Source organism: Symphalangus syndactylus, chromosome 22 (genome assembly GCF_028878055.3).
Source record: "Symphalangus syndactylus isolate Jambi chromosome 22, NHGRI_mSymSyn1-v2.1_pri, whole genome shotgun sequence".
Lineage (NCBI taxonomy): Eukaryota > Metazoa > Chordata > Mammalia > Primates > Hylobatidae > Symphalangus > Symphalangus syndactylus.
In genome coordinates, this window is record NC_072444.2 from 74,829,589 (window position 1) to 74,841,738 (window position 12,150).

A 12,150-nucleotide genomic window follows, 5' to 3' on the forward strand; every position below is an offset into this window, starting at 1 on the left:
GGACGGCCCCGCCTCTTCTAAGCTGCTCCTGTAAAGTGCCTTTGACCTTGTAGGTTGCCACGTGAGCTGATGTAAATGGGGATGACGATGTGCCTCACCTGTAGCTGTCACCTGAGGCCAGTGTCCACGGTGCCAGACACCTGTGTGCCCAGGACGGTGTGCCAGGCGTGGCGGACATGGCCAGGCTGCCGGGGGTGTGGGTGGCTCTAACGGGTGCATCTCGCTGCCCAGACCAGCTCAGAGCCTTGTTGTCGTCCCCCATGTTTGGGGTGGTCTCTGGCCTGGTGGCCTGTGGGTGCGGGTGGACCTGGCCGGGGTGTAGAGCTGCATGAGGAGAGCATGAGTGTGGACTGCAGCTGCCTCCCGCATGCTGAGGCTCTGCCCAGGGGCATGGGGTGCCTGGATGCCCCGACCTGGCTCCCTGTGCCCCCGGGAGCGCCCAGGGCTGCAGCTGGGTGAAGTGCATTGTGTCTAGGCCTAGATTGGGGGATGTCCCTCTTCCATCTGCCGTTCCCAGTCCCAGCTGCTGGTGACCCCAGCAGTGGCCGGATTATCCAGGGTTCAGCTGGCTGTGAAGAGGGCAGTGCGCTGCTCCTAGGTCCCAAGGCACCAAGCTTTCCACACAGCCCAGCGTGGCCATGGCCACCTGCCTTCGGATGACGGTGGCTGGGCAGGCTCCAGGGCCTCCCCCGGAGCAGTGTGAGGGCACCAGGCGGGGGCTGGTGGTGGGAGAGCTCAAGGCCTTCCCCTCACCCACAGGCATTGCACAGGGGCGTTGGGCAATGGGAGTCACTCGGGTGGCCCCACTGAGTGAGGCCCCACACCAGAGGCTTGGGGGGTTCAGGTGCTCACACCTGCAGCCTCCACAGGGTCACCTGGAGCCTGGGTTTGACTGCTGTGGCGTCCAGAACCAGCAGGCACCAGGATGGCCCATGGGAAGTCCAGAGCCTGGCTCTGGCTGGGCCTGTAGGGGAGCTTGGGGGCCCATGGTCTGCAGAGCGGACAGGCTGAGGACTGTGGGCTGTTGCCTCAGCTACTTTCCCCAGGCTGTGTCCCCAGGGGCTGTAGTGCCTCGTTTTCTGTGTCTCCAAACATACTTCCCCCATCCCCACCACATGTGCAGACGCCACACTCAGGTGTGCGTATACGTACCCACACTTGTGTACACGCACATACACACGCCTCCCCGCCTTGGTCTCTCCCATTTCTCCTGGTGACTTGCCCAGTGGTTTCCAGTTGCCGCCGGGCCAGGCCTCTGACTGCCTCTCAATTCCTCCCTCACCCTCAGGCCTGCTGGGCCTCCACCCCACAGATCCTACACCCCACCACAGCCACCTGCCTCACTCCTGGGCTGGCCCTCCATCTCCTTCCCGGCCTTTCGTGTGTGCTGTGGCCTGGGGGGTCTCACAAGGCCCTCTGCCTGGCCCTTTCTCTTGGGTTCTAGGACAGAGCCACAGTGTGTTTAGGTGGTGGGGGCAGTGGGGAGCCAAGCAGGGTCATGGGAAGGAGTCAGGAAGGGGCAGAGGCAGAGGATGGGGGGGAAGGCAGGAACTGCAGGGGCAGAGGCCCAGGGCAGGGGTCTCCGAGATCCTGAGCCCTGTGCACCGTGCAGGTCATGGGTGCAGGGTCACTGTCCCCAGCAGGGAGCTGGACTGCTGACATCCCCGCCCCACAACCAGGCCCAGCCTTGCTGCTCCATGAGGCCTGTTAGGAGGAGGCGGCTGGCTTTTCATTGCTGGCTTTTCTACCCTTAGTGTGGGGTCAAGCCTGGTGCCCTTTGGGGAGTGTGTCGGGGCAGGAGACCCTTCCCGCCTGGGTCGGGGTCCTGCTTGCGGGGGTGGCCGTGGCGGAGGAGATGCTCTGAGGTGGGGCCTCTGCCAGGAAGGTCACCTGATTCTGTTCTTTAAGCACAAGCCTGCCAGGGAAAGTGAATTGATTTCCTCTGACCAAAAGTCCCATGCTGAACCTTTCCCTCCATCTCTCCCCCAGTTCCACAGTCCCTCTTGGGCCCACCCCCGTCCACCCGATTCACAGTCAGTTTCCTGAGGCAGGTTTTTGGGATGGACCTTCGTTCTGTCAAGCCTCCCGCAGCCCACTCGGCCTCCATCTCCATCAGTGGGCTCTGGGCCTCATGGAGTGGCTGTGCTGACCCCTGCCTACCCTCTGGCTGCCCACTGCCCAGCTCCTGGGTCCCGTTGCTCCCCAGGGAGTGGAGGCTGCGGGGTGGTGGGGGTTGTGTTCCCCGCAGTCCTAGAAATGGGGCCTGGCCCACCCCAGTCTCAGGCCGAATCCTGTCTTGTCTTGCAGGCTCAGCTGTCACAGGCCCTGGAGGAGCTGGGAGGCCAGAAGCAAAGAGCAGACATGGTGAGTCAGACTCGGGAGTGGCCGGGATTCAGGGCACCTGGACCCTGGGTCTGGGCAGGGACGCCTGTCCCCGTAAGCCTTTAGGCCGTGGGTGCCACTGCATGGCTGCCTCCTTTGTTGTCGGAAGCTGTGTTGAGCGGGGAAGGGTGTGTGAGGAGCCTGAGTCCCATCTCTGCCAGTGACAGGTGGCACGCGCCTGGGGAGAGCACAGCCCCTTGGGCCCCACCGCCGTGTTTGTGGCAAGAGGCAGTGACGTGTTTGCCGCACGAGGCCACGGTGTCAGGGGCAAAGCAGGTGTGAGAGCCCACAAGGGGTCTGTCCAGCAGCGAACTGGGCATTGGTGCTGTGACTTCGTGGACCCCTGTCCTGACCACACAGGACCTGAGTCCCTAGTGGGATAGTGCTTCAGCCGGGGCTCAGGCGTCACTCAGCCTGGGTCCTGACCAGGAGAGGGACGTCTCTAGCGAGTGCTTATCTGCCGTCTGTGAATGCGGCAGGTGTGCTTTTAAGCTGTTTTCTGCTCAGCCTACATCGGCCCCACTCTCCTGGTTTGGCTGCCTCCGAGCCTGGGTTGGGGGCCCACAGTGTGGGCCCGTGGGGGACCAGGCAGGCTCTCCTGGTTTCTGGGCCTCCAGTGTCAAAAAGCTTCCCACTGTTTTAGGGAACAAATGGGCTTTGCTTTTGAAGCATTTTGGCCTAAACAAAGTATAGGTTCCCTCCACGCTGCCCTGGCCTTGGTCATGTCTGTGAAGGACAAGGACGGCCCTGGGGCATGCGTGCATGCGTGTGGCTGCATATTCTGCCCTGGGCCATGCGTCAGGCTGGCCTGGGTCACAGGCAGAGTGGCTGTCGGTGTTGTACAGACCCGAGGGCCTGCAGCCCAGGTCAAGGCTCCCGTCTGGGCGTCCTTGCTTGCCAGCTCATGACTGGGAGCTGATGTCCTGGCTCTCAGGGCCTCAGGGCCTTCCTTTCCACCTGGCAGGGGTGTGCTGAGGGTTCATCCCTTGACAGACTGTGGGGCTGGCTGCACAGCCTGTGGCGGTTGTGGCTGTGGCCGTGGTTACAGGCCCTTCTCGTGGGACAGGGTTGCATGGGGTTGGAAATCACCCTCTTGAGAGGTACAGGCACCAGGGCGGAGGCTGGGAATGGGTGAGGGTTGTCTGCTGAGACCCTGGAAGAAGCTGCCCAGCGGTGCAGAGAAGCAGCAGCAGGGCACCATGTGGGTCTGGGCAGAGTTGGCGTCTGCAGGACCAAGGCCAGGCGGGCTGGCAACAGCTGTCCTGAGGCTCTGGAATGGTCGCTGTTCACTCAGCAGCCGCTTAAGGACATTCCTCTTGGTGCTGGGGATGCGGCAGCCAGCAACACAGGCTCCTGCCCTCCTGGAGGCAAAGTGTTGCCGAGTGAGTAGTCAGTGGCCCATAGGAGAGTGAAGGACAGAACTTCCAGTGGTGGCAAATGCAGGAGCCACAGTCTCACGGGGCCACTCTGCAGAGCATCCTGAGCCAAGCCTGGGGGACCCGACTGTTGGTGGTGGAAATGGTGGGGCAGGCAGGTCCCCGGACCCAACAGCAAGGTTAGGGGTGACAGAAGCGGGGCCCGCGGTGGTTGGTAGTCCAACCTGTGGGCCCTGTGTGGTCATGGCAGGGCTGTGGTTTCACGGGTGGAGGAGGTGGTGATACAACCTGGTGTCCATTGGTAAAGGATGCCTGGCTGCTCTGTGCAGTGCCGCAGTGGGTGGGAACCGGCAGGCCGGGGTGGGAGACGCAGGTGCCCTGGGCTAGGACTGCAGTGGCGTGCGGAGGCGTGGTCCAAGTCGGCTGCGTTGAAGGGAGATGCAGGTGAGGTAGAGAGCGTGAAGGCTGGGAATCAAGGATGGCTTTGGCATTCTGCCCTGGGTGGGCTCATGGTATGGGGTGGGGAGAGTGTGGGAGTCTCACACCTGCCACACGTTGGATGCACAGGGCTGGAGGCTTTGAGTCAGTGCCCTGGGGTCAGAGTGCCCATCTGCTCTGCATAGTATTTCTGTTGTTGGGAATGAGTAGGTAGCAGAGAAGACAGAACCGGAGGCTCAAGCCTCTTTGGGGCGTTCCAGCATCCCGGCGTCTAGTCTTGGGGAGAGCCATGAGTTGGGGGACTCCATGGAGGGCAGGTCCATTCACAGAGCCCTGGAGAAGGAGGTGTTTTCAGGGGACAGTCGGACTGCAGAGGGGACCCGGAAGGGGAGCAGAGGATTGCATTGGGCCCTGCAGGCTGTTTCATTAATGAGAGGGGAGGCACAGAAGGGCCTGCTCAAGGGCTGGGCCTGGAGCTGGGAGGGAAGATGCATTTTACCGATGGGCACTGGGAGAGCGGTTTATGCTGATGGGAGCCTCACTGTAGTGACGGGCATGACGTAGGGCTGGGGCAGTTGAGGGGCATTGAAAGGGGCCGGGGCCAGCAGGTTGCTGGAGCTTCCTATCTCTTCCTGAAGTGGGCATGAGGCGGACTGGCCTGTGAGGGTCCCGGCAGTCCTGCTGAGGTTTGTGGTGTGAACTTGGAGCCAGGTTGGGTGGCAGGCTTCTGTCTGCCACGCTCAGGTGCTTCCTGACAGACACAGTCATAGGGAATGGGGGTTCACCAGGGCGGGTTTGCCAGGGGAGCGCAGTGGAGGGAGGGAGGCAGGGATGTGACGCTTTGCTCAGTGGAGGGAAAAGCAGGCTGCTGGGGGCTCCAGGACAGGCCTTTCTTAGGTCTGGGTTTTGAAACTGGAGTATGAACCATGTTTCTCTTTAGGCTGTAGAAATACTGGGGGGGGGCGGGGGGGGGGTGTTGTTTTGTTTATTTTCCTCCCTGTGTTCTGCTGTGAGCTTTCATTGCTGATGTCATTTGCAGGGGAACCCATCATAACTGTATTGTGTAATGGCAGGTCTGAGACTCGGTTTCCATTCCTCTGCCTTCATCTGAGACGGCTCAGGGCAGGCCTGAAAGATGCTCCTGCTTCAGTGAGCGGGTTAGGGGGCTCTGTGGACTGTGGGGTCTGGTGTCCAGCAGTGAGTGGAGTTAGGGAGCTCTGTGGACTGTGGGGTCTGGTTCCCCTGAGTGCAGGTGTTCAGGAAGGATGCCAGGGTCCTCTTCTGCCTGTGTGGGGGGTTGGTGGGGGGCACACCAGGGCCTTCCTTGTTCCCAGCCCCGAGGGCTGTTGTTGCTTCCTTCTCAGTGACTGAGCTTTCTGGACCCTTCAGTGAGGCTCCTTTTCTGTTGCCTCTGGAGCAGCCTGGGGTGGGGTGGGTGCTGTTTGTGGAGGAATGCTCCCATCTGAAGATGCCCTGTGGAGACCCTGGTGTTCTGTGTGTCAACACGCCAGCTGTCTCACTGTTGGCCTGAATTAAAACGTGCCCGGGGGCCATGCTTCCGCGTGTGCAGGAGGCCAGGAGGGTTAGAAATGGAGTTGTCTGAGGTCAGATCAAGCCCTTGGCATTATGGCTGAGCCACCTGCCCAGTGCCTGCAGCTGCCCTGGAGCGTGGACTCCCCACGTCCAACAGAGGCACGGCCGCCTCGGAGCTGGCACCTTGACCCAGGCATCGGCCCTTCTCTGGCTGCGGGTGGTTTTGGAGGAACTGCTCACTCCAGGCCTCTTTTGTGGGGAGGGAGACGGAAACTGGTCTTGGGCCCTCAGGCGGGGTGGGTGTGGCCGTCCCTGGAGTGCTCGCTTCTCTGGATCTCTGGGTCTGGTCAGGGGGCTGTGAGGTGCGCTGGGTGCAGCGCTGGGCTGGAGGTTTGGCTGCTTTTCAACCTGTGTTTTTTTCTCTTTTTTAGCCCATAGATTTTCTGTTCCTTATTCATTGTGCCCAGCAGCATTTAAGCTCTAATGCCTGGGCCCCAAGCTGTAGCATTTGACTTCGAATTTGGTGCTAGGAGGATTACCCCCAAGCAGGATTATGATTTTACCCCTCCCCGGGTTGAGCTCCTGTTCCTGGCCCCGTCCTTTATTTGGAGCCATAGGCCCTCCAGATGGGCTCCCGAGGGACGACAGGAGGGGTCTCGTTGGCTCTGTGCCCCTCTTGCCATGCACAGCCCTTCGGAGGAGGTCCTGGGGAGAGCAGTGCCAGGCAAGGGGGCTATAGGCACCGTGGTTGGGGCTGGGCCCTGCCAGGCATGCCTGAAGGCCAGTGGCCTCCCTCCCCTGTCCCCCGCCACCGCACTGGGCTGTGCAGCCCTGGGCTCCAGGTCACCCCTTCTCTGTGTGACGCAGAGCCCTCAGTGTCATGGCTTCTTCCTGGGGATTACAGGTGCAGGCGCATGGTCCTGTCTGAAGGGGGTCTCTGGGCTGCGGGACAGCCTGACTCCCTTTTCATTTTGTGGTGGAGGAACCAGAGCGGGAGCTCGCCCTGAGCTGGGATGGCTGGAGTCACCCCGGGTCTGACTCTGAGGCCCTTCCCACCCAGTTCCCTGTGACTGGCTCGGCAGTGGGTGCTGTCTGGGGAAGGGGCTCCCTTGTCCCTGGAAAGGCTGGGGCCTAGGTGGTCTGCACCCTCAGGGCTTGTATGGAGAAGCCACGTTCCAGGCAGGGCTGACGGCATCACTCACGCCTTCTGTCCACAGTGGTCTGGGACATGGCCCTGGTGCCCGTCCCGTCTCCCAGCCTGCAGCTCCTTTACCTGCTATTTTCCAACCCAAAGTCATTTTGTTATTTAGGAAAGGAGAAAAGAGAGAAAAAAGAAAAATTTAAATCTTTAGTTAATTGCCAGTGACAAGACAAAGGCACTCTGACTTTCTTATTATTAATTAGCAAACCCGTACTAATTAGTAAGCATAAGTACAATTCATGTTTGTTTCTTTAAATGCAATTAATATCACAAGGAGAGATTTCCTGGGCCATCGTTGTATCATTAGTGAACCCCCCTAATTAGCTAGGCCCGCAGTGGCTGGAGATAGGAGTCTTTTGATTACAGCTATAAAAAGTCCTCTGATAGTTTGTATACTTTGGGGAGTGAGGAGTGAAGATTTATTTTCCGATTTAGAGGGAATCACGCTACCCTCAGCTCTGATTAAGCAGCAATCTTCCTTGATTCCTGATTTCCCTCTGTGGCCCCTCTGAGCCTGCTCCTTGCTCCCGGGGCACCCTGTGCCAAGTCTACGCCGCCAAGGGCCGTGGCTACGGCAGCACTGAGGCCCGGACAGGCCGCTTTCCGTCCCCCACCCTTCCTTGTCCATCTCTGAAATGGGCAGGGTGTCGAGGCCCACTCTGAGTTGGGCCTAGCGGCAGGTGCTTTACAGACAGATTCTGAAATCTGGCAACCATGAGCAGGCCAGCTCCCGTGGGCCCATGGAGAAGCCCTGGGCTCTCTGGGGTCTGCCGTGCAGGAGCTTGTGGTCTGTGTGGCTCTCAGAGCCTCTGGCTTCTCATGGGAAGGTGAGGATACCGGCAGAGCTTGCCCTGAAGAAACTTCCTGTGAGGCCTGTGTGTAGACCTGGAGGGCTGTGCACACCTAGGGGCTGTGTGTAGATCTGGGGGACCCTGCCCGCCCAGGAGCTGTGTGTAGACCCGGGGGGGACCCTGCTTGCCCAGGAGCTGTGTGTAGACTTGGGGGGGACCCTGCTTGCCCAGGAGCTGTGTGTAGACCCGGGGGGGACCCTGCCCGCCCAGGAGCTGTGTGTAGACCTGCAGGGCCCGGCACACACGGGAGGCGTGGCTGGTGCCTCTATCCTCACTGGTGCTAATACTGAGGATGGACCAGGCAGCTGTGAGCCGCTCCTCAGTGCCGGTCCTCATGGCTGTGCCCGGCCCAGAATCTGTCTGGTCACATCCACCAGCATGGCCAGTGCCTCCAGATGAATGATCATGAGAGCCTCCTGGTGTGGTAACTTACGGTACCTCATTTCACCTTCTGGACCTGTCCTGCTACGCGACGAAGCACTACTTCTGACCAGAGTGCTTCCTGCTTGGGGCATGCTGGAGGGGCTCGCTGCTGGTACCGGGGTTCGCTGCTGGCATTGGGGTTCTGTATGGCTGGTGGCAGCCTTCTGATTACTGGCAACCCGTTCCATTCACGCTGCACCAGCATGTATGTCCCCATGTGCCCCGGTGTGCAGGTGTCCTGAGCTTGGAGAAGCTCTTTGGGGCCAGGGATGTGTCCGGGGCAGGACTGGGGAATGGCTCAAAGTCTGAGACTGTGTCCTCAGCTCACTCTCCTCCTCTCCAGCCCTGGAGGTGGCCTCTCCTGGGCCCCCGCCTGGAGCTCCTGCGCCCGCCCTTCCACCCCACACAACTGGTCCCTTCCCTCAGCCACACCTGTCACCTCTCTTGCTGTGTGGCCACAGGCAGGTGCTTCACTGCCTGGTCCTCCGGGTGGAGAGAGGAAGGGGAGCCTCCCTGGAGTCTCACAAAGCTAAGAGAGTTTGTGTGCTGGGAAGATCGAGGCTGTTCTGGGAAGCGATTCTGGGTGAGAACACCGGCCTGATCTTCCTCAGCAGCCCCGGGGCTGGTTCCAGGCTCGCTGCCTGTTCACCAGCTAAGGTTTCCCTGCATCCAGCCTCATCCTCAGTGCGTGCCCCAAGGTGCCTCAAGCCTCCTCCACAGAGCGGAAGGAATCGTGCTGGCCACAGCAAGTGTCACATGGAGCAACCTTTGCTTTAAATGCCTCTTGTGTTGGAGGGAAGTGTGTCTAATTCAGCAAGCATTTGCTGAGCGCCTCTTCTAGGCCGTTGTCTGAGGGAACAGAGACCCTGTGGCTGCGTGTCTGTCTATTCAGCTGCCCCAACAGGAACACCGCAGACTAGGCTGCTTAAAGTAGCAGATGCTGGCTGGACACGGTGGCTCACGCCTCTAATCCCAGCACTTTGGGAGGCTGGGGCGGGTGGAAATCTTGAGCCCAGGAGTTCGAGACTGGCCTAGTCAACAGAGTGAGACCTCATCTCTGTTTAAAAAATAAAACAAAACAAAACCCCAGTAGACATGTGTTGCTCACAGTTCTGGAGGCTGGAAGTCCGGGATCAGGAACTGGCCGGTCTGGTGTCTGCTGAGGCTGCCTGGTTCCAGATGGCGCCCTCTCACTGTGTCCTCACATGGTGGGAGGGGCGAGGGAGCTCTGGGGTCCCTTTTATGAGGGTGCTAATCCCCTCCCTGAGGCTCTGCCTGGTGGCCTCCTCACCTCCCCAGGCTCCCTCCTAGGATTTCAGCATGGGAGCGGGAGCGCACAGTCCATGCACGGGCCCACCTCCTTCCTGCTGTGTGAGACCCGGTGGGCACTCACTGCTTTGCCCCGTCCTCCTACTGGGGGGTCTCTGCCTGGTCCCTCAGTGCCTGATAGGCCTGCCCTGCCCACGGTGATGTCCCCGCCCTCTGAGCTCATCTTCTCATGCCCTTCCAAGCAATCCCTGTGCTGCTCCCGCTCCGAGGATGTCTTTTCAGTCCAGTGGAGACTCAGGCTTCCTGGGAATCGAGCTGGACCCTTGCTGTTGCCTCTGCATCCCAGACACGCTCTTCCCTCCCTGCCCTCATGGGGCCCGCACCTTCACCATCATCGCCACCGTCGTCCCTGTGCTGTCCTGGGCGTGGCGGTGGCACGTGCAAAGCCAATGTGTGCTGGTGCTCCCCATGTCATGAGTACACACATTATCCCACTGTGATCCTGGCAGCAGACCCACAAGCTGGTTATGGCCCCAGAGACTCAGACGAGGAACAGGTGCAGCCAGGATTAGTGACCTGCCCGTGTTCGCACAGGCAGTGGCGGAGAGTGCTCCAGGGTTCACACCCAGGCAGGCTGACCCCAGACCCTGTGGCCAGGGTGGTTGCAGGGGCTTCCTCATATCAGGCCGTCTGTGAAATCCACCAGGACGGGACCCCAGGGCTTTCTGGGGCTCCAGCGCTAGCCCAGGGCCAGGCATTCAGCTGTGGATTTTAAAGCATCTGCCGAGTGCTGAGTGGGGATAGGTGGGAGGAGGACGCTTCATCTTACCTTTGTCCCCTTTCCCAGTGTGAGCATCCAGCCTTTTCGGTTTTTACCAGTTTGCAAAGATCTTATGAGAAGATGCTGGTGATTTAATGTCGTTACCTTGCAAGGATCATCTGCATTTTAGAAACAGTAGCCCGAGAAGATGGTTTCTTAGCCCAGAAAATAGAAAATAGGCTCAAGCATAATGTCTGGGCCTTGGTTGTAGAGGATTTGGATCCCTGCTTCTCCAGAAAAACAGAAGAAAATCTCAGTGCAGAGGGAATGTGTACGCTTGTATTCTATCTGGGCCAGTGCCACAGTGTGTGAGCTAGCAGAGCCTCAGAGTGTGTCTGATACGTCGTGACCTTTGTGTTATTTTCTCTTTCAGAATTATCTTAGATCTTCTCCGATGTTTTTTCCAGTAAACTTTAGAGGGAGCTTGCCAAGGTTCCTGCCAGTCCTCTTGGATTGCCTTGGTCTGTGGACTGATGTGGGAAGGCAGGCTCGTCGCAGTGCGGCTCCCCCAGAAGCCCTGTCCCCTCCCTGCACTGTGGGTCCTGCCCACTGCTCACTAGGGTTATTCCTGGGTGGTTTAGAATCCCAGTCACCTGCATGTCGCTACTGTCTGCACACTTGCCATGTGACCCATGGGGGCCTCTTTTGGGCGTTGGGGGCGGGGATGAGGAGAAGGTGGGCACTTCAGACTCAGAGCAGTGAAGTCCCCTGTGCATTCCACTCCATGAAACTTAGAGTGAGTCTATAGTAACCACAAGAAAGGAAATTGGTTCATTTATCTTGAAAAATTATGGGAGTAATTCCGTATAGGGGAAACATCGTGCCCTCATCCTAAGTACGAAGCATTTTCCTGCGATTTAAACTTGTCGTGTCTCTTCAGTGGCCCTTTCTGGCTTAGCTTTTTCTCTCAGCTACGAGTATCTTCCATAAGCTGATCCCGTTCTGGCCCCAGGCCCACAATGGTGGCACCTGCCCCTGCTGCCTGCCTCCCTGACGTGGAGCCCATGCCATCCTCTCATCCGCCTGTTCTGGAGACACTGGGACTTTCCCTTGAACTGGGCCGCCTGGGGGCTTGTTTTTGCCTGTGATTCAGCCAGCAGTCCTGGCAGACAGCTTTCCCCAAGCTCCCCCAGCAGAGTTAACTTCCACAGCGAGAGGCTTCACAGGGACAGGAGGTGGCCTCAGATGTCCTAAAAAGGCAGATGTAGGATTGGAGCTGATAGGAGAGAGGGAGGCCCTTTCTGTAGGGAGAGCTTTCAAATTCAGGCTTGTTTCTAAGCAGGGTCTCTTTATCCAGCATCCCAGGGCAGGTGCTCAGTTCTCCACGAAGCCCTTGAGGCTGCATACACATTTCCGTTACGTGCACACGTTTTTCTCCAGAGAGCAGTGGCCGTCTCCAAAAGGTTTCTGACACCTGTGCCCCCTCCCCAGTGTTAACAACTGCTCCTCTTGAGGAGGCAGCCTCATTGATCCCAGCGAAGGTTCTGGAGCCCTTGGAAGCCACATACGCAGACACCACCCATCTGGCTTCCCAACGCTCCTCCGTGAATGTAAATGGGGCTGGATGTCCAGCTTGGAAGTCAGAGCAGTGGTGCTCTGGTGGGCAGGTGCTCGTGAGGCCAGCAGTGGCGACCCTGGGCACGCTGCAGCCTTGGTGGTGAGGTCCCGGTTCCTCCGAGCACGGCTGCTCTGGTTCTGCAGCAGCCTCGTCCCAGGGGCGGTGCCTGAGGAGTCATCCTGAGAAATGAAGGTGGCCTCAGGCAAACATTTGGCCAGGACATGCCCTCCGGCTGGGATGCTTTTTTCTAGGAGAAAGCATTTCCCAGCTCAGGCGCACATCTGTGCTCACGAGGAAAC

At 59.2% G+C, this 12,150-nt stretch overlaps 1 protein-coding gene across 11 annotated transcripts in view; it reads left to right on the plus strand.

The window, feature by feature from the left end:
* The window catches only part of MAD1L1 (mitotic arrest deficient 1 like 1), a 408,622-nt gene that overhangs the window by 223,066 nt on the left and 173,406 nt on the right, over positions 1 to 12,150 (plus strand). For all 11 annotated transcript variants that reach the window (XM_063631057.1, XM_055262343.2, XM_063631054.1 and 8 more), the window contains one exon: positions 2,308 to 2,364. In XM_063631057.1, coding sequence (XP_063487127.1) covers positions 2,308 to 2,364 — 57 coding nt within the window. The remainder of the gene's footprint in view (positions 1 to 2,307; positions 2,365 to 12,150) is intronic.